Source organism: Brienomyrus brachyistius, chromosome 25 (genome assembly GCF_023856365.1).
Source record: "Brienomyrus brachyistius isolate T26 chromosome 25, BBRACH_0.4, whole genome shotgun sequence".
Lineage (NCBI taxonomy): Eukaryota > Metazoa > Chordata > Actinopteri > Osteoglossiformes > Mormyridae > Brienomyrus > Brienomyrus brachyistius.
In genome coordinates, this window is record NC_064557.1 from 10,291,965 (window position 1) to 10,313,850 (window position 21,886).

Here is a 21,886-nt window from a genome sequence, read left to right on the forward strand (position 1 = left end):
GGATGGAAGTTGACGGTGGTGTTTGTACACCCCCTGGCACAAAGAGCTAGGATCCAATTAATGTTTCTGGGGAAAGAAATTAACTACCAGCATTTTTTCTCCAGATTATTTTAAGTGTAAGGGGAGTGTGGTCATATAGAAATGAAAGATGTAGCCAGATTGTCTCTAGTAAGAGCTAAGCTAAGTGTTGTTGAAAGAGGCGAGAGAGACGTGTACAGGGAGGCCGCCAGGATCGTCAGCTTCTATGAGTTAAGTGAGCTTTCATGGTTTATTTTAAAAACCTATTTAGTAATTAGTCAGCGCTTCTGAAAGGGACCCTCTGGCAGTTCTCTACTCTGCAACCTGCCACATCAGAATTATTAGCATCATTACTGAAAGACAAAGTAACCGCTCATCACTTACAAAATTTATTTTATAAATAGACAAACAAAAACAAAATAAGTATTTAAATTTACAGAATATATAAAATACAATATATAAAACACGAAATATACAAAAGATAATGCATTCAATCACAAAATGTCGAACAAAACAGGCATTTCTTCTACCTCCCGCGGTTGTCCTTGACTGTGTAGTGCAGAACCAAAGGCTGTGCCTAAAAAGGAGACATTTTTCAAAGCGTTATGATAGAACAGCGTTCCAGCTCACTATGCAATACAGAATCACCACGTACAGAACCTCTCAGGGTTCCTGATACGCTGTACCGGATGCATCCTGTCATAACCAACACACTCGTTACTGTTTCGGATTAAAGTGCTTTGTTGCATACTTTAACGTTATATTTTTTAATAAACAGCAAGAAGAACTTCTGCTTTAAATCTTTTTCTTTGTTTACGCTTAATCCTTAAAACTTGAATGATTAAGGAGGTTGCTTGCTTTAAAGGATACAACATGGGGGCACTACTGTGCACATAAGAGGTAAATAAAAATAAGTACAATGACTAAAGTCTGATGCGTGTCACAGTACAGTGGGAGAACATACTCTCTCACACACACGCACACATTCTGTTATCAGTTTTCAATGGCAGATCACAGCTATAAAATGTACACAATGGAGCTGAAGAGAAAAGAAAACTACACGAAGCAGGATGGCATGCATGTATGGATGGTAGGAAGGATCAACCACAGAGTCCCCTTGAAACTGAAGGTGGCAGGTTTTGTTCATTTACAGTAATACCGCACAGAAGGGTACAAAGGGGGCTGTCGGTAATGATAGCACTGTATCCACAGACAGCCCCTTCACCTGCTCTGTCCATCTAACCCGCACTCCTCACACACTCATCAAACTGTGCAATTTATAGAAGTACTGCATGGTTTATGTTTAAATATTTGTATTACATATAACTACACTAAAACTGGCTCTCTGGTTGACTTTCCTTGGACCACTTTTGGTAGGTACTGACCACTGCATATCAGGAACACTCTAGACCTGATGTTTTTCAGAGTGCTGTGACCCAGTCTGACTCTTCTTAAAGTCACCCAGATTCCTTATGCTTGCCCATTTCCCTGCTTCCAACACATCTGCTTCAATAACTGGCTGTTCACTTGCCTGATATATAATGGCACCCTTGATTTTTGCCATTGTAATGAAGTAAGTAATGTTATTTACTTCACCAGGGAGGTGATTTGTATGTTATGGATAATTAGTGTATATTGGTTTTACCATGTATAGTATTACAAATTAGATGAGAATAACACCTAATTTCTGTCATATAATTAGTTGAAGCTTTGTTTGGTGAAGTGCCAAGTCTAGCAGAATAATATCACCTTGTATTGGGACACATGTTATGCATTATTACCAAAATTTGAGTAAATAAATATACTACCATAAAACCCATAGTATTCGCGCACTTCATTTCAGCTTCTGGCTGAACCCCCAATTTTCCCTGTAAGTTGGAGGACCTGCTTGCAGGGCTGGATGCAGATTAACGTCAAACCCAGGACGAAACAATTGCAGGTTAAGGGCCCTGCTCAAGGGCCCATTGCAGTAGAATCATTCCTGGCATTCATGGGATTTGAAATGGCAACCTTCCGATTGCCTGTACAGATCCCTAGCCTGAGAGCCACCACTCCACCCACAACTGAGGACTTCAATAAATTAAATCATGGCCACATTTGAATTATTTTGTGACCCTGATTTAGAATGTCCTGGAAATGTTAAACTACACTGAACAAAAATATAAACGCAACACTTTTGTTTTTGCTCCCATTTTTCATGAGATGGACTTAAAGATCTACAATTCATTCCAGATACACAATATTACCATTTCTCTCAAACATTTCTCACAAATCAGTCTAAATGTGTGATAGTGAGCACTTCTGCTTTGCTGAGATAATCCATCCCACCTCACAGGTGTGCCACATCAAGATGCTGATCTGACATCATGGGTAGTGCACAGGTGTACCTTATACTGCCCACAATAAAAGGCCACCCTGGAATGTGCAGTTTTGTCTCACAGCAAAATGCCACAGATGCCACAAGCATTGAGGGAGCGTGCAATTGGCATGCTGACAGCAGGAATGTCAACCAGATCTGTTGCTCGTGCATTGAATGTTCATTTCTCAACCATAAGCCGTCTCCAAAGGCGTTTCAGAGAATATGGCAGTACATCCAACCGGCCTCACAACCGCAGACCACGTGTAACCACACCAGCCCAGGACCTCCACATCCAGCAGGTTCACCTCCAAGATCGTCTGAGACCAGCCACTCAGACAGATAATGCACGGCCCCATGTTGCAAGGATCTGTACACAGTTCTTGGAAGCTGAAAATGTCCCAGTTCTTGCATGGCCAGCATACTCACCGGACATGTCACCCGTTGAGCATGTTTGGGATGTGCTTGACCGGCGTATACGACAGCGTGTACCAGTTCCCACTAATATCCAACAACTTCGCACAGCCATTGAAGAGGAGTGGACCAACATTCCACAGGCCACAATTGACAATCTGATAAACTCTATGCGAAGAAGATGTGTTGCATTGCATGAGGCAAATGGTGGTCACACCAGATACTGACCGGTTCTGAGTCCCCAGACCCCCAATAAAGCAAAAAACTGCACATTCCAGGGTGGCCTTTTATTGTGGGCAGTATAAGGTACACCTGTGCACTACCCATGATGTCAGATCAGCATCTTGATGTGGCACACCTGTGAGGTGGGATGGATTATCTCAGCAAAGCAGAAGTGCTCACTATCACACATTTAGACTGATTTGTGAGAAATGTTTGAGAGAAATGGTAATATTGTGTATCTGGAATGAATTGTAGGTCTTTAAGTCCATCTCATGAAAAATGGGAGCAGAAACAAGAGTGTTGCGTTTATATTTTTGTTCAGTATATATTGTGCATATAATTTAGTACAAAGTGCCCATGAAAAAAAAAAAAAACTGTCAAGAGCTCCATATACTCCATTGTGTATTTGTTACAGCTCTTACTGGTAGTCAAGATCACCTAAACTGAGGACCAAAGTATATAGAGACCAAAACAAGACCAAGGCAGGGCGAGGCCGAGACAAGACCAAGACCAAGGCAGGGCGAGGCCGAGACAAGACCAAGACCAAGGCAGGGCGAGGCCGAGACAAGACCAAGACCAAGGCAGAGCTACGCCAAGTCAAGTTCAGAAGCAGACTAATGCTAGAGTCTACATAACATAACACACTACAAAATGTGGAGCATAGGCACGGTCTTAACAGTACAGTCAAAAATTTGTGTTGCAATACAATTTGAACTATGGAATTTTTTTCTTAAATTTCAATAAAAATACTTATGTACAAATATATAATTTTTTTCAAATAAGACACACCTTATTGGTTGCATTTGAACTTTAAAGCAGGACTTTTTGCACCCACCCTATATATATATATATATAGTCTATATACAGTCATAATACTCTATCTGCAATAATACTGTCACGCCCAGCTCGTATGATCCACGTGTGTGCCACGCCCCCCTGATTATCCACGTGTGCTTCCCTGATTGTACCCAGCTGTACCCTGTTGTCTGGTCTATTTCAGTCCCCGTCTTGCCTCAGTTCAGTGTCTGTCATTGATGTTAGTAGATGTCCGTGCTCCTGTTCTGTCCTGCCTGTCCCACTCCCTTTAATAAACCCCTAGTTTACCCCGAATTCCGCCTGTCTGCCTGCTTCCTGCCTGCTCGCCTGCCCATTCGCCTCACCCATTTTCACAACAAATACTATTTATTCAAATATCCATTCAAAGCGGCACGGTTATTACTGCCAACTGCACTTTGTGTTGTGTTGTCCTGTAAAACGTACTTGTGTAGTCCTGTGTTGTTTCCGTCCTTTTGTTTTTTGTATACCTGCTACCCCAGTGTGTGCTCCCGAGTTGTGTAGGTACCCGGCTTTACAGTACAAAAATCACCGCCTAAATAATAATAATAATAATAATAATAAAAAGAAGAAGAAGAAGAGTAGTAATAATAATAATAAATCCATCCATCCATCCATCGGGTAGCGCAGGCAGCAGTCTAAGCATGGGTGCCCAGACCGCCCTCTCCCCAGCCACCTTTTGCAGCTCCCCCGGGGAATACCAAGATGTCCCCATGCCAGTCAAGAGATATAATTTCTCCAGCGTGTCCTTTGTCTGCCCCGTGACTGACGTGTCCGTCCAACACACACACACACACATATATATAAAATATAATATATATATATATATATATATATATATATACATATATACATACATACACACACACACACACACATACCCCACAGGTTTGAAATTATACCTTTGTGGGAACTTTAATCCCAACATGACGACCTTAACCCCTATCCAGTCCTAACCTTAACCATAAGTAACCGAGCAAAATACTTTGGCATTTTTATTTTTGATTGCATTCAGAGATCTTTGTGGAATCTGAAAAATGGTCCCCACAATGTCAAAAAAGCCGGTTTACATTCTGTGAGACATACATATAAAAACTTTTGTGAAAAAATATTGCCTTCCTAATAAATAGAACACTGCATTTTGTTGTCATTTCTAGTAAAACTTCAGTCCATTTCAAGTGTTTGTCTATGCCTTTATTTATATGATTATAATAAAGAGATTTTTTTTTCCCCTAGAAGAGTAGAGCGTGGATCACTGCTGAAGCGAGTATGCGAATTGTTTTCGGTCTAATGTGAAGTATGTTTTATGGATTATTAGGGGTGTTTTTTTCGTGGAAAATGTTTCAAATATATGCCTCATCACACACAGGATAACTCTGGAATATTTTAGCATACAATCCTGCAATTTGAACGACCAGATTGTGTAAATTCTCTCGATTGCAAAGATATGCGAATCATGTTTGTGCGTTATACCTATCCAAAGTTACGAGCATGAGATTAATGGGTGCGCAAATCAACGCTCTTTTCGTTTGTTGGGTTTTCAGGTATAACAAAAAGATGAATATTAAGGCATTGTGATGAATATTGAGGCATGATGAATGGTCTTGACTGGTCTTGAGATAAAACCTCGAATCCTCCACACCGAGACGAGACAAGACCGAGTCAAACTAAAGTCAATTCTGAGACCAGACCAAGACCGCAAAAAGTAGTCTCGAGACCAAGACTGGTCTTGAGTACTACAACACTATCTTACTGTTACGTCATGGAAAATGCTGGTCCCGGTGAAAAACGTAAATAGAATATAAATATTTAAACATATACAAAAAATATGCAAATAATACCAAATGAGATTTTGAGGCACAGACATTAAAACACACACTAAAGCATAAGAGTAACAACGTAATTGCCAGGAAAAGATTTTGCAAATTGTCATGCAAGTGGAATGCGCAACAAATGAATAAGAATACTTTCAGAGCTACATGTGAAAGGGGTTTCCAGGGTACAATGCTAGCATTCCGACAGCCCCCCTTTCTAGTTAGTTATTATAATGTTTTACTGTTTTTATTAATATTTTAATTTAATAATTATTTATATTAACACAGCCATAAAGACAGAGATATAATGACAAAATGTATACAGCACATTGACCGGTAGATGGTTGAGAGAGCTTTCTCCTACAAGATATGTAACAAAAGCTGAGTGCAAACCTTGCCAGTGTTATCACAATGCACAACGCGTTCCTTTACATACAGTACCTTTCCAAACCAGCGTGAAAGCCAGAGCTGTTTCATAGTCATGTGATCTGGTAAACACTCATTGTTGAACAACATCTGTACCTGTAGCAGTAAAAAAGACCAGTAAGCATGCACAATTAAACATAAGAAGCTTCTAATAGTTTAAGCTCTTTAAATGCCATGAATTCTTGCCAAATCAGTTACAAGTTTTGACTGCTGCATGGACCAAAAATTGTTACTGGAATATAACATATTGTGATAGACTGTAATCCCTGGGATCCAGTTCATTGTAGATTATACACTGATGACAGATCTGAGATACCAGTTCACCTAAATACATGTCTTTGGACTGTGGAAGAAAACTGAAGTATCTGGAAGAGCGTCACAAAGACATGTGTAGGACATGCAAACTACACACACAAAGAGACAGAGTGTGAGAGCTGGAGGAAGGCAGCTACTGGACAGCTATGCTCACTCCAGAAGAGAACGCATTAAAAAAAATCTAAGTAAATAAATATTAACCATACAGTGTTTATACTCACAATTAGGTCATCAATAACTAGAAAAGTGACCCTTAAAGTAAGATTCAGTATTGACATATAAATCAGGGATAATACAGACTTAAAACTCATAGTCTTTAAATATATTTTACATCAGTGTTTCTCAACCCGGTTCTTGGGGACACCAAAAACCAGGTGATTTTTTTTTTTATATGATACTATTAGTGTTATTACAACTTAGAAACACAAGTTAGTTCATTTAATTTTCCTGATGTCTGAACAAAAAGTTGTCGTCACATAGAAATTTATTCATACAAGGCAAAGCCAAAAAGCCAGAAAGGAATACTCTGTTCTAGACAGTAATAGACTTATATATTTTGTAGATATGTGTGTTAACATACTTGCACAAAATCAAATCAATAGCATTCCAAATGGAATGGGAATACCTTGTATCAACATTGATCATTTATCCTGTTCTAATCTCATTCAGAGATAAGAAGTCAGACAAGTAGAGTATTAAAAATGGGCCAAAGAGGTTCTGTGTGCTGTGCGTGTGCCCTACAATAGACTGGCGTGTCTGCCACCTCCCACCTTCTGTCCTTTGCTGCCTGGAAGAACCTCCAAATCCCAGCCCCCCCACCCCACAACCCTGCTCACTAACATGCTGCATGATTATTGGATGATTAAAAACAAGTATGGCAAAATACACCCACATTTCAATTTCTCATGAAAACTTCTCTTGTTCATGTGTTTTCCAATGTAGAATCACTTCTTTCAGGAGGATACGTGGTTGGAAGATGAATGAAGAGAATTTGAATGTACAGTAGGTATGCTCTGTGAGAGATCTTACGAGGTGTGATACTGACTCATGAGTTTAAGGTTCTCCTCTCACCTTTGTCACCTCTGAGAGATAAACATCAGGACTGTTGCATAAATTTGTGTAGCCCTTACAAATACTAAGAAATGGAAAAAAGGCTCTGAAAATAGACAGCTAAAATATATGTGTATTAGTATTATTCAGTGAATTACTTTTTATGTAGTTTAAAAATCAATCAAGAAATCTGATTATTACAATAAAAATAAGATCTTCATAAGACTTTTTATGCCTTTGGCATGCAGTCAAACAATGCACTTGCATGCCCCCCCCCCCCATTCGCCACATTTAGTCACTACATTCGGAAGGCAGGACTTATTGAATGCGGCCCTAGAAATAACCGATTTCACTCTGAACGTGGATTCCCCGGTTACTGGTTTGTTCAAAGATAACTGCCTCATCAGCAAGTTACCTGGTAATGTATGAATATATGACAGAGCTCCCTAATTCCGGTCGTGGAGGGCGGGTCTGTAACACAGATTTCCTTGCTCAAACACATCTAATAAACCTGGTAATTAGCTGTTGAGCTGAATAAGCTGTGTCAGAGCAAGTAAACCCTGATATACGAGGAAATCATGCTGATCTGGTGCAATACGTCCCCAAGTTCTCCACAGCAGGTTCTAAATTAAATAAGGTTAAGGGAGCAGAGTTGGTAATATACAACATATACAGAGTCCAAGGTAATTTTTGGAGCTCTACTGTGCATAGATTATTTCTGTTAACAGTAAGGTACCCATGCTCAATATGGAAAAAATAACCATTAATAATAACTATATTGTAACTATATTATGCTAAGTGTTTGTGTTTTGTGTGTGTGTGTTTTTTTTAATCTCCTGACAGCATGGGTGCAGTTTGTGGGGGGGGGGGGGGGGGGGGGGAACTAGCATTATCCTGCTTTAGGTAGGGATACCTAAAGTACTCTTTGAGTTGGCTTTAAGCGTTTTTCTGGTAATTACTAACCAGGTATTCTGATGACAAATGTGTTTTGATGAATTACTGGCTATCCGCACCTGTACAATTTACTCTGAAGATTCATTAACCGCCAAAAATCAATCAGTCGACGTGGACTGAAGCATTAACTGCGTCAGAGGACATGTAAAGCCCAGCCGGCTCCGAGAAGGGAGCCCTTAACGGACAGAGCTGTGTGTGAAGTGCCTCCCCCTGGGCCCCCCGGGACGACAGTGCCTCACCTGCTGCTTCTGCAGCCTCAGGCGGTGACACAGCACTTTGCGCAGGTGCTGCACCTCTGCCCTGACGGAGCACCGCACAAACCTCTGCTGGGGACACAGGGAGATGTTACTGCACCCTCAAAGCCGTGCAATCACAGACGGGGGCCAAGCTTATTCCATGCTGCGGCTCCTTTAGGGGCTGATTATGGGATGTTTTTGTGTTTTGTGTGTCGTTTTTTGGTCTTCTGAGAGCAAAGATGCAGTTTAGGGGGGTGGAGGCAGAGGGGGGCAGCCCCCCTCCAATTGCCTGAGTTGAAACTGTAAGTAATTGGCAAGGTCAACATTCTCCCGGCACTTTATACCTTTGTATAAGCGGTTTGTTGGTACCCTATAGGTAGCCAAAATAATGGGTTATGTGTGCATTAGAAAAGCGTGTTAACAAATAAGGCAAGAAAGAGGCATTATTTTGCCCCACCAAGTACAAATGTAACACTGAGTCTATGTCAGAGAGCTGCTGGCTGCCCTGATTCGCTGGTACAAACAGTTACTCTAACAAGGTGCGCCCTCTGTTGGTCTATTTACATATACCCGGCCAAAAAAAAAGTCGGCATTTTCATTTATATCAGCAAATTCTTAAGAGCCAATGATTGGATCGTTATTACAGCAATACAACGTTATGCAGCAGTAAAGTAAAGTCAACTGAGTACCTGAATCTACTGACTGGCCAGGTTACACCTCCATCCATCATCAGTGGGTTTTTCCTTCCCTGTTGGCATGAGCATATTCCAGGGCAAGAATGCCAGGATTCATTGGGTTCGAATTGTCAAAGGGTGGTTTGGGGAGCATGAGGAATCATTTTCACGCATGACTTGGTCACCACAGAGTTGTGACCTTAACCTCACTGAAGGTCTTTGGGATGTGCTAAAGGAGGCTTTATGGAGGTTCAACTCACAAGTCAATACAGGATCTCTGTGAGAAATGAATGCAAATCTGGATAAAAATAAAGAGTGAGATGTTGCATGAGCCTGTGGAAACAGTGCCATGACAAATGTGCACCATAATCAAAGCTAAAGGCGGCCCAACGAAAAATCCAAATGGAGACTTTTTTTTTTGGCCAGGCAGTATATTTTTTCTAAAACAGCAATTGTGAACAGTATTCCTGTCACTATTTTTTGTACAAAATAGCTCATGTGAAATGCTTTTGTAAGTAAAAGGTATTTTTAAATCAATGTATTACTAAGGGTTACTTTAAAATAATGTAAAACCAGTTAATCAGCAAATGATGTGTAAAAGACAAAACCTTCCACTTAATTTTTTATACCTGTCTTAAATTAAGATTCTCAGACCTGTTGGGTTTTATTTGTCTACATCTGAATACCTTCAGGTCCCTGATGCCAAAACACTGTTATCACAGTATGGTATGCCTAAATAAGCCAATTTTAGTGTGGATCAGTCAGTGATTTTTATGTAGGCCAAACCAGGTTTGCTGCTGAATATATTCAAGATACCTGAAATTGGACCACATAATCTTTGAAAAATGTACAAGTTTAACCTTTTGCACTTTGAAAGTGATATGTACGAGGTACTTCAGAAAGTGGTATGTACTGCATTTTCATTCATACCAATCAGGTAAAATAAGGTAAAATAAAAGTAGCTGATATAATGAAAGCACACTGTTCAGAATTGGTGATAGTTCCTGCTTACCTGTTGCACCAGCTTGATTCGGTCTTTGCCAGGTAGCAATGATGAACTATAGACAAAAAGGGGGAAAGGCACAATATCAATAAAGGCCAATAAGAAGATAACCCAAGACTTAAATATCCATTATATTCCTGGCTGTCTTCTTTGACAGCATAGCCATCGATGGACCATGTGACAGGTGCAGTATTATTCACAGTCTGATGTTATATAAAAGTTCTTTTAGTTAGATTAGTTTGAAATGATCGATCAAGTTTATAGTTCAGGATCTAGTCTCTAAGTTTAGATCCACCTAGACATATAATTCACAAAGAAGGGAGATATACAGACGGCACTGAAATGTTATGCAGGCTGAAATTGCTTCGTTTCATTTCAGTCTGTTTCTGTTGTCATATTGATGCAGCCCCTGAACACACAGGGATCGCCAGGTAGGGGCTCTTGCTGGTTTGTTCTGTCATTATAATAATAGTGTTAAGTGGAGCACGTGTAACTGGGCATTCACTGGAGGCTCCCGTAAGCCACACTGACACCTTGCTAACTGCTCGGCAGCGTGTAACTTTGTAATGTGCTACTTGCCTCACTTGTTTTTCACTCTGGACAACAGTGTCTCCCAAATAAAAAAAATGTTAATGGATACAATCACAACCGGCCACAATAACTTATCATCATATTGGTCACAAATAGATTTGTTATTTCATTCACCTTTAATTGATGTACTGAGAGAGACTGTATTTAATATACAACACATTACAGCGTCACTAACAACATTCAGCTGAAGCAAAATAACCTTTATACTTTTTTAAAAGGGAAATTCTATTCCGTTATATCATTTTAAAACTGCTTATAAAACTAATACATTTGCACTAAAGACAGAATTAGATTTTTATTTCTGCCAAATTCTTTATAAAGTTTAAAGTGTATAAAAACCAGGTTGTTACTTTCCCCCCCCAAGAATGTACATAGACGACAGCTTGGGCAACCGCTGAAGCTTTTATACAAATGTTTTTACAGTAATTCATATTAGTCACAAAAGGCCCTTTATATTTAATGGATATGGTACCTAGATACAATATTTCAAGTCTACATATCCTTATTAAAATCATATTTTGTGCTCTGTGGAAGAAAAGTCTAAAGGACTACAGGAAAGTGGTGTAATCTCGTTTTTCATCAATGGACTAATGAAACACCCCTATAGGAGTGATGTGTCACGACATACTGGGCATTGAGCTGTGCTACAAATGGAGTTATGGAGCTGTAGATCAGCCTTGCTGGTCCTAAGTACCCCACAGCTGCTCGGGACGTACCCAGCTGTCCACAAGATGCAAGTGAAAACAGGATTCATCAGGCTAACTGGCCTTCTTCCATTGCTCCAAGGTCCTGGTTTGGTGCTTTTGACAATGGACAGGGGTTTGCATGTCCACTCTGACTGGCCTCAGCCTATGCAGCCCTAAGCCACATTACTCCTACGAATACCATCGGAATTATCTGCCATTTGTGCTACAACAGCCCTTCTGCTGCTTTGTACCAGAGGATAGCCTTGCGTTCACATCTAGCATGGACCCTGGCCACCAGACACCATTAGCAGTTTGTGGTTTTTCCCTCCTCAGACCACTCTCGGCAGCTACACAACACCACTGACCAAAAGTTCCCCAAATGCCTCGCCATTTCAGAAATGGCCTAACCCAGTTGTTTAGTCATAACGATTTGGCCCTTCTGTTATGTTCATTGCACGAGGGTTATCATTTGGCATTTTCTGTCTCTGTACTAGTGTTTGCTGCACGGTGGGTTGCTGCAGAGTACTGTTGGTGGAAATTTTGTCATGCTCTTTCTTATGTTTAGTTTTTAGATGTTTAATTGGGTTACAATAGTGGTCTATGAACCTAATTCTGTATCTCCTCTTGATAGTGGAGTACAGTTTGCAGTTCGCTATGTTTTTGTTCTTAACTTTGAAGAACTTCCACACCCCAGACCTTTTCTGGAAGAATGGTACTGGGGTAGGGGGACTTACGGGGTGATGTATTGTCTTAGGCCTTAGAAAAGAAGATGCTGTTGCATTCTGGAATTATAGTTAGGCCTTAGGCAAGAAGATGCTGTTGCATTCTGGGATTGCGGTTAGGCCTTAGGTAAGAAGATGCTGTTGCATTCTGGGATTGCGGTTAGGCCTTTGGCAAGAAGATGTGATATTCGGGAAGGTAGGAACAAAACTTGGCCCTAGGCTTCGGGCTAGAGTATGTTGTTATTCTGGTAAAATTCGAGAGAATTATGCTGGAGAAAATATGCTGTGGAACATGCTGACCTGGCACTAGTCAAGGAACTGTCCTAATTGGGAAGAGGGCTTGTGAGGAAAGGATGTCATGGTAACGGTGAACAGCGCATTAGCAGTTGGGTGGGGAGAACCCTGCTTTTATTCTGTTTGTGATAGTCTGAGCTAATAATATGAAGAAGTTACCATCATTAAAGGATATCAGAGATACACTTGTATAACCACTGTCAGTACAATCAACATGTAATGACAGAATAGGTAATTAATCAATCATGTAATCATTATGTATGTACTTAGTAAGCAAGATGGGAGGTCGTAAGAGGAAATTCAAGGATGGCTGTGGAAGAAAATGTTGTAAAGGAGGGGGCTTTTGAAAGTGCATAATGGAGCGCTTTTCTTTTGAGCGATGTGTAAGCATCTGACGTATGCAGAGCGCTCTGTCACGCTTTGACCTTACCAACCCTGAGTTACAGATTTAGTTATTTTTCTGTCCAGAGCTGAGATTTAGGAGGGTCATTCGGGGATAATTTTTTCTTTCACATTTTGTCCCATGTACTGATATCGCTGACACATAAGAACTATACAAACGAGAGGAGGCCATTCGGCCCATCGCGGATATCGCTGACACATCATTACATGGTATGGGTTACAGGCATCCGCACATTGTCAAGAGCACAACTACAGGAGCACAGTATTGGACCTGATACTAAGACCAGTATCGGTGCCAATGCATCCCTAAAAATACATACAGGCACTCATGCAAGTATACTGACACTGACATTGCTAGAGTAGGTATATATCCTGCCCAGCATGCTAAACAGTGAGGAAAAGAGAAGGAAAGGAAACCTACAAAAGGACGGGATCAATCTAAAGACAAAATTTTGTGTCCGAGACAAATGTGCTGCTAAATATTCTGCTTTCTGAAGAAAATTAATAAACGTCACATAAAGACAGCAAAAAATGTATCATTGAAAAAAAATTGAAACAGATGGCAATCAACAGGACAACCACATATCACAAGCTATATAATATATAAGCTAACAAGGGAACAATCGAGGTCAGTAGAGCCTTCGCTGATAATTTCTTGGGTCTAAGTGATGCATTTTATCTTTGGATTCAATACAAAAGAAACAACTCAATATCTTTTTTTACCCTCTGGAATTTCATAACTCTGTTGGAACAGAATATGTAAATGTTGATGAAATAGGATAGTATTTTGCTTCCAAAACTGTATCTTGATCAACAGTTGCAATATGAAGCAGGACATATTTCTGAGGTACAAACTATAGAGATTTGTTTCTGGTGTTGATTTTTCTATCAGATTTCAGTGCTGCACTATATTACACCAACTAATCAAAAAGAAAAACAAACTGCTGAATATGTTTTAAACTTCAGGTTGGGGGTTATATCAGCGTTTTCATGATATGATATGATATATTACGATATGATATAGTATATAGGCCTTCAAAGTTCATGTGTTAATGCTAATTTTAAAGACATAACATAACAAATTACTTCATTGACTGCGTTAACATATCCTGTATTTTGAAGTTAGTGTTAGCAAATAATTTTAATGGAGGCCAAAAGCATTAGAGCTGGTGACATTGCACAGAGTCCCCGTATTCAGAGTTTAAATCATATAATTTAATTTAATCTTTATTTTGAGACTTCAGTTTAGAATAAATTTTAATACGGAATAGTTGTAGTTGCACATTTGCAAACAGGGAAGGAAACCCCGTATTTGCATTTCATTTTGGGGACACTGTTGTAATAAGTGTTCGTGACACTGTTTGTGGTTTTAACTACAACCGAACATTTAGTCCATTTCACAGAAAATTTTATTGCCCAGCCCTAGACCTTACAAAATTATATATCTATGATCATGCAATCTCCGCCTGGGTCACATGTGTGTGGAGTTTGCATGTTCTCCCCATGTCGTCGTGGGGTTTCCTCCGGGTACTCCGGTTTCCCCCCACAGTCCAAAAACATGCTGAGGCTAATTGGAGTTGCTAAATTGCCCATAGGTGTGCATGTGTGAGTGAATGGTGTATGTGTGCCCTGCGATGGGCTGGCCCCCCATCCTGGGTTGTTCCCTGCCTCGTGCCCATTGATTCCGGGATAGGCTCCGGACCCCCCGCGACCCAGTAGGATAAGCGGTTTGGAAAATGGATAGATGGATGATCATGCAATCGGTTTTAGCATTGTTTAGATTAAAGGGTATGTTATTTTTCTTTAATTAGCCTTAATAAAATAAGTAGTCGCTGGTAGTATCAGCAAGGGCTTGGGCCTAAGTCGTCCAGGACCTGTTGACCCTAGTTATAAGTTATCAAAGAGAATTCAATCATTTATTAGGAAAAGTGATGTAATATTCATGCTTCGTAGTGTGGGCAATGGGCAAAACAAGAAAGGGGGGCTGTCGGTAATGACAGCACTGCATTCCCTGGGAAAACCTACCGCCTGCTCCCTCCATCTAACCCGCACTCCTCACACATTCACCAACCTGTGCAATTTATAGAAATACTGGATGGGTCAATTGGAAATGTGAAAAAGAATATATTCTATGGCAGAAACGATCTTAATGCAATCAGGTTCCTTAATTCTGTTCCCGCTTCTTTCCTGTGCCACCACTGACTTGCTTGGATACAATAATCCCCACAATAAATTTAGCTGATCAGGCTTTTCGCCAAATAATGCATTTTGCCAAATGCAAATACCGCAGTATAATACACGTATTACTCCTACACGCCTTTCTAACTCGCTTTCACATGTTTCCCACTTCTCCGTAAAAAAGACAGCAAAGCAGTTATATGTTACTTCCACAGCTGGGAACATAAATGATTATGTTTAAGTGGGTAATGCATTCATTCTGAAATCCATAAACTCTTCTTTTTACGGAAACTACGCCATCACTGATGTTACCTTTCCAAACAGAGGGAGACCTGTTCGTCATTTCTGTAGAAATGGGCTTTCGGACGATCAAAGTGGGTGAAGAGCAATCCGGCAGCGTCTGCGACTGCACCTGGGGACCACACAAAGCGCCGTTAGCCTGTAGCACCTAACTGCTTCGATAGCATTAGCTTGGAACCAAAAATTCAACCAACACACCTTCATTAGACAATTGAGTAATTCGTTCCAGTCCACGAGATTGGTAGAATTCTTTGATTCTCTTGTCTTCACCTGGTGACAAAAAGAATAAGTTCCAGTGTTTCAGTTAACACTTAGTCCAAAAAAAACATAATTTTAGAAATTATATATATCCTTTAGGGGGTGGCATGTTAATGGTGTCGCCTCACACCTCTGGGACCAGGGTTTCAGTCTCCACCATGGCTTCATGTGTGTGGAGTTTGCATGTTCTCCACATGTGGACTTAGGGTTTCCTACAGGTACTCCAGATTCCCCCCATATTCCAACAACATGCTGAGGTTAACTGGAATTACGAAACTGCCCATAGGCGTGCAAGTGTGAGTGAATGGTGTGTGAGTGTGTCCTGCGATGGGTTGGCTCCCCATCCAGGGTGGTTCTCTGCCTTGCGCCCCTAGCCTGAGGCATAGGCTCCGGGGCCCCCCGCCACATTGAACAGGATAAGTAGTTACAAAAAAATGAATGGATGGATCCACCATGAGTGTGAGACTTCGACACTCTTGACAAATAGACAGTGTAAGCCTTCAAAGCCTTGTAGGTATTAACACAGGCATGAAGCACAGGGGAAAATGAAAAGCCCAAAAGCTTCAACTGACTGTGCTGCAAAGAAATAAACAATGAAATTTATTCATTGTGCTCAGGCAAAATAAACAATGTGCACAATAACAGAAAAAAACTTCACAATAACCGTCAAGATTTGGGAAAAAAAAAATTAACTGTGAAACTGAGAATTGCAGAGACTATTTTCAGCAAACTTACTTTCCTGAAGCCCTGGAACCAGTTTATATACGATGTCCTGCATAACTCGGTCCAACTTGAGATTCAGCAGCGGCTGCGTCTCGTGGATTTTTATGTTGCACATGGGGCAGTATTTGCTGGTTTGCAGGTATTTCACAATGCAGCTCTTACAAACTGTAACAGCAAGGAAAAAACATTGATTTTCTATGGATAAACACTCTGATAGACTTATTGTTCAGTTATGCAAATGACTGCAGTACTGAATTAACCCCAGAGCCGTTTCCTGTCCAGGACGTACCCCTGCAGTGCTCCTTGTGCTCAGGGTTTAAATATATGAGTCCAGAGGAGCCCAGTTCTGCCCCCTTATGTCCAAATCACACCTTGCCAAAGCACAGTTCCACCTCCTTCAACATTAACCTTTTTTCTTAGTGTCCCAAAATGTAGTAAAACATTCAAGGTGAATAATTTAATAAAATGTCAGTTTTGTGCTCATAAACATGTTTGTTTCCATCAGCCTTAATGTTATTTTAAATTAGTAGCTCTGACCAGACATGAATTTCTCCAGTGGATGAGAAATACTTACATGACGCCTTGATATCTGTTCCATGTTTTTGTATTCTTAATTATTTTGCTTACTTATTTCACTATTAAAACTAGAGGTAATGTTACTTGTAGTGATAATACATTTTTATGCATTTACATTTACATGTTATGTTTCAAAAAAATTGCAGTAGTACTTAACCACACAATATGTACAATAGCTGTACCAAAAAAAATTATGTTGATTTTGCATTGTTTTTAAGTGGTAACACAACATATCAACAAATGAACAAACTGCATCTTTAAGACTTCAATCAAAAAATACATTTGATAGCTAATAAACCTACGTATACAGCTTATTCAATATATTCCGCCCCGATGCGCGCCCAAAGACACGAACGCGCACACACAGGTGAGCGCGCTCCCACCAGTGGACAGAGAGCGCGCGTCAGAAACTATGTCGCGCCAACCACCTAAAAAGCAAACAAAAATATCTTTTTTGACTGCTGTCATTAAAAGAAACACATGAACACCATGACTCCTGTCGGTATCCATACCCCCCCCCCCCCCCCCAAAAAAAAAAACAAAAAAAAAAACTGTAAACCTATTGGAAACACTGAATAAAAAAGTGCAGCTACAGCCTGTAGCCTGTATACTGCATTAACGTAGCTCTGTGTTACATGTCAATACCATATTAATTCCAAGTGGTTGATTACAATGTGGCCCATGGCAACAGCAAAACGGAACTTATCACTTACAGGTATGCAAGCATTCAGTGATTGTTGTGGCATCAATAAAGTACCCGGCACACAAAATGCAGACGATGTGCTCATTCAGATCTTTGATCTTAACTTTGACTTCTTCCTGTAAAAAAAAGCAGTCAGACATCAATTTATAAATTTATTTTTAAGAAATATAAAAGGAGTGAAACGTTATAATAATGGTCACAGCAGAAAAATACAAATTTAAGTCTGAATGACTTTATAATGAAAATTGTCTTTTAGAAAACTTCCTGCATGTCAGTATTTTAAAAATACTGTTAGCTACGGGCGTTCTAAATAGGGAGGCGGGGGGGGGGCATTCCTGCTTAGACTGTTGGGGGGGGGGGTTCCCCCGGAACCCGACCCGGATAAGCGGCAGAGAATGGATGGGCAGATGTTTCATCATCATTATTATTATTATTATTATTATTATTATTATTATTGTTGTTGTTGTTCATGCGGTAAATTGTATACGATTAATGCTAGGTAGCCACGCGACACTGGAGCACACTGGGGCAGCATTTCAGATATGCTTTTTTTTTTTAAAGGAGCCAACTCTTTTAAGAAGTTTAAGAACATTTAACGCCAATAATAACGTCAAGACAAATAATCTCGTAATACTCATACATTTAAAAAAAGTCTATAAAGTTCTTAAGGACACGAAACCGCACCGGGTGCTCGAGGCTACTGCGAATCGCCTCTGTCCATTTGATGACTGTCATAATATATCCTAGTTCGTAATTTAAATTTTATTCTCTCAGTCGAGATATTTTGTTACGATGTAGACATCGCGGCGATTAGGAGAGTTTGATCGTTTTGCTGCTGTTATCATACAATGAAGATAACATACCCATCGCAAAATGATGCGAGATATACCGAATAAGCACGTTGGGGACAACGTAAGTCCAGCCACGCCGGTGTGCCTGGAAGCTCTCACTACATCTTTTATATGTTTAGGTAAGAAGACTGGTGTATATTTGCATACTTTCATTATTTGTTTAACTTTTTCCTGTTGTCATTTCACATGCATATGTGAATGCGGTGCGCAGCTGCTGCAATCCGTGGAAAGTGTCCCGCTGCTGATTGCGCTTTGCCCCCCTTCGCCCCTCACTTGCTCACAGAAAGGTGCTTCTAGTATGTAACGGCCACTCCTATGTGTAAACGCCTCTGCTAAGGGACACGCGTCTCAACATTCCCACAAGAACCCAGTACCTACCTCGTTTCGCAAAGGGTCGAGTCCGTACACTGACTGTAACTGGTTTCTCAACCGCATCGCCGTCGCCATCGGTTCCCGCTCCGCCATCTTTGACTGTTTAAGGCTCACTTCCGGTTTAGGAATGGTTGTCATAACAACTATCATCAAGCTATGAAACGCACTGAAATACACGGTAAAAAATGAATTTTACCTGTGGTAATTGGGTATTAAACTAAAAAAAAAATCACTATTATAGCTATTAGTTAATAGTTAATGCTTTGTTATATTGCCCAATGAATACATTATGATTAAATTTGGCTAAAGCACACAGAGATTATGTAGTTCATATTCTGGGTACTTCGGCAGAATAGAAATGATTTTGTATTGTTAAATGGCATGTGCTGTGCCACTTTTTCTTTTAATCTAAATGCTGATGCCTCCCAATGCTCAATTGCCAGCATCGCAGCTTAAATGTCCTGGTGATTATCATATCTTTTTGTGAAATGTCTCAGTCATTTAACTAAGGTCCCTTCATTGGCCATTTGATTTGGCAGTTGTACAGGACAACGACAGAGAGGAGCTCGAGGCTATCAGGGGATAGTCCGGCTGCAACTCAGACACTGAGCTGTTTGTCCATTGCTGCATCACCCAGAATGTTCCAGCTACCAGGAACTGCTATATATTCACGGCCATGGATTACGTCACCGCGTGGCCTAAGGCGTATGCGTTTTCCAATCAGAGCTCAGCAACCCCAGCTGAGAAGTTCATGGAGTTTGTCTGCTGCTTTGGTGTGCCAGAGGAGCTCACAGTGACCTGGGGTGAAACTGATCTCCCTACAGTAGCTGTGGATGAGGAAATGCTGGGAGAGGAAGGCACACTGTGGGTTTTGGGGACCGGGTGGTAATCCAATAATGTTAGTAGTAGTGTTATGCAATCTAATCATTAGCTCATGGGGGCTACTGGTAGCTTGAGGCTGATGCGTTGGCAGCCACTATTGTATAGTCCCAGGACAACTAATCCTAAAATATCTCTAACTGCTATCTAATGATAGAAATTATTATAAACTAGGGAATATACTGTTCTGGCCTATTTTCTCTCATATGGAAGGCAGAGTTATGCCAGTTTTCCGCCTCCTTAATGACAACAATGGCCGCCTCTTTACCGATATAGCTCTCCTGAGTATTGTCATGCGTTGCTCGTCTGATCCTCCCCTGTGCCACACCCTCTCGCTACCTCGTGTGAAATCCTCGTGTTACCAGCTGTCTCCCATTTGTTGTTAATTAGCCTCATGTATATAAGTCCGCGTTCCAGTATGTTTCCCCAGTCTGGTCATTAACGTCATAGCATGTTGTTTTGCCTGTTCACTGGTCCTGCTTGTCTTCCCTTCGATTAAACCCTGTGTTCTCCCTACCCCTGGAGTCCTGCCTTTACTTCCTCAGCCTGTGCCCTGATATACCGTGACAAGTATTAACAGCTTCAGCTCATTTCCATTTCCATTATTTTCCCATCGCATTTAACCTGGTTAGCCCCCCTAATCCTTTGCAAGGAATTGAACCTACGATCAGTTAAAGAGCATTCTACTACTTCCCAGTTCTTCTCTGTCTGCGAGTTATTCCTTGAGTGCTCTCCCATGTGTTTGTGGTGGCTGATTATGATCCCTTGCCCTGTGAGTTTGATATCCCGGTGTGAGTGTGTGTCTCAGCCCTCCCAAATCGGCACCTGTGCCTACCTTTCCCACCATCTCCAGGGAAGATCCTTTGGATTTTTGGCCCTTGCACATACTGTCGATTACGACTCCTGGCCCTCGATTTTTGGCCTACACCTGTTCTGCATCTGGATCTCTGGACCCTGAGGTCTGGGCATTGCAGTAGCTGCACCATTTCGTTTATTTTGAGTAGGACACTCTCTTTTGTGATTGACTTTTTTATGGTATATAAATATCACCCTGAGGATACTTTTTCTGCAAACCATTCTGTGCCATAATAGTCTCTAAGGATGCTGTCTGTACTCCTGTGAAGGAATACTCTCCCTTGAATCTGATCTGTACGGCTGATGTGATTTGTTATTTTTCTGGCACAGTATTTAAAAGAAATTTAAACAGAAATCATGTTTCCGAGAAGTATTGATTTGCGCACAATTAATCTCATGCTTGTATACCTTTGGATAGGTATACCACACAGAGATATCGTTGCAATAGAGAACTTACTCAAATTGCAGCGTTGTACGCTGAAATATTCAGCGTGTGTTTGCCCGCGTCTTGTGTGCACCCGGTCCAATCCTCGCATGTATTTAGCGTGTGTAAATCTTCCACCATAGGTGCATCTTACAGTTTGGCGTCTGACAACCTTGTGTTTCCCGTCTGTGTATTGGGTTCGGTGCTCGTTGGGTGCCTGTTGTAGTCCTTTTAAGGATTGCTAATAAAGAACATGATTTCCCCGGCAAGCAAGTCTCTGTGTCTCTCTCTGCTCCCGCGATGCTCCGGTCCGACCTGACGCCACAATATTAGACAGAAAACAAAGCGCATATTCGCTTCCGCAACTATCCACGCATGTTCAAAATGTTCAAATTTCACTTAACCATTCATAGTGTATCTATGCGGAAAACGATAGCGATAAACATTCAGCATTAGACTTTAAAACCGCCTGTTATGTCTGTGTTTTTTTAGTGGATCATAAACTAAACAATGCTTCTCTGTTTCAATTTCTTTCAGATGTTATAAAGTAATACACGAAAAATACATATTAAATATTAAACCATGTATTTTGTCTATCAGATAACTTCTACAAGTTGCCAAATGGATGTAAAACCAAAGATATTCATTTTTGCCTGGCACTAGCTATGCGTCCCTTCACAATAATAAGCCACAGAAAGGTCACCAATGAAAACCTCCGCATTCCCACATCATACAGACTCTAATTTCAGCGTCTAC

General features: G+C 40.7%; 1 protein-coding gene across 8 annotated transcripts; it reads right to left on the minus strand.

Annotated features, from left to right (window-relative positions):
* Window positions 1–394: 394 nt before the first annotated feature.
* On the minus strand, window positions 395–21,384 carry LOC125720725 (polycomb group RING finger protein 1-like). 8 transcript variants are annotated; one of them, XR_007385553.1, is made up of 11 exons: window positions 21,164–21,384; window positions 18,979–19,138; window positions 17,760–17,865; window positions 16,483–16,635; window positions 15,688–15,759; window positions 15,502–15,601; window positions 10,326–10,371; window positions 9,329–9,387; window positions 8,643–8,726; window positions 6,100–6,180; window positions 540–595 (listed from the first exon to the last, which is right to left on the minus strand). XR_007385553.1 is itself a non-coding variant. In XM_048996510.1 (10 exons), the coding sequence occupies exons 2-10, from the start codon at window positions 19,120–19,122 to the stop codon at window positions 545–547; spliced, it is 837 nt and encodes a 278-aa protein (XP_048852467.1). In that variant the 5' UTR covers window positions 19,123–19,138; window positions 21,164–21,384; the 3' UTR covers window positions 395–544. The 8 variants fall into 8 exon arrangements, 6 of the variants coding, with proteins under 6 accessions (XP_048852467.1, XP_048852466.1, XP_048852471.1 ...); XR_007385552.1 differs by having other exon boundaries at window positions 8,643–8,729; XM_048996510.1 differs by lacking the exon at window positions 9,329–9,387 and having other exon boundaries at window positions 395–595.
* Window positions 21,385–21,886: the final 502 nt, after the last annotated feature.

Excerpts from the sequence above, each read along its gene's own strand:
- LOC125720725 (XM_048996509.1), bottom strand. The coding sequence starts at position 19,122 with ATGATAGTTGTTATGACAACCATTCCTAAACCGGAAGTGAGCCTTAAA. Across the intron at positions 17,866-18,978 it reads TCGACCCTTTGCGAAACGAG|GAAGAAGTCAAAGTTAAGAT; the intron begins GTAGGTACTGGG and ends TTTTTTTTACAG. Across the intron at positions 6,181-8,642 it reads TGAGGCTGCAGAAGCAGCAG|GTACAGATGTTGTTCAACAA; the intron begins GTGAGGCACTGT and ends TTACTGCTACAG.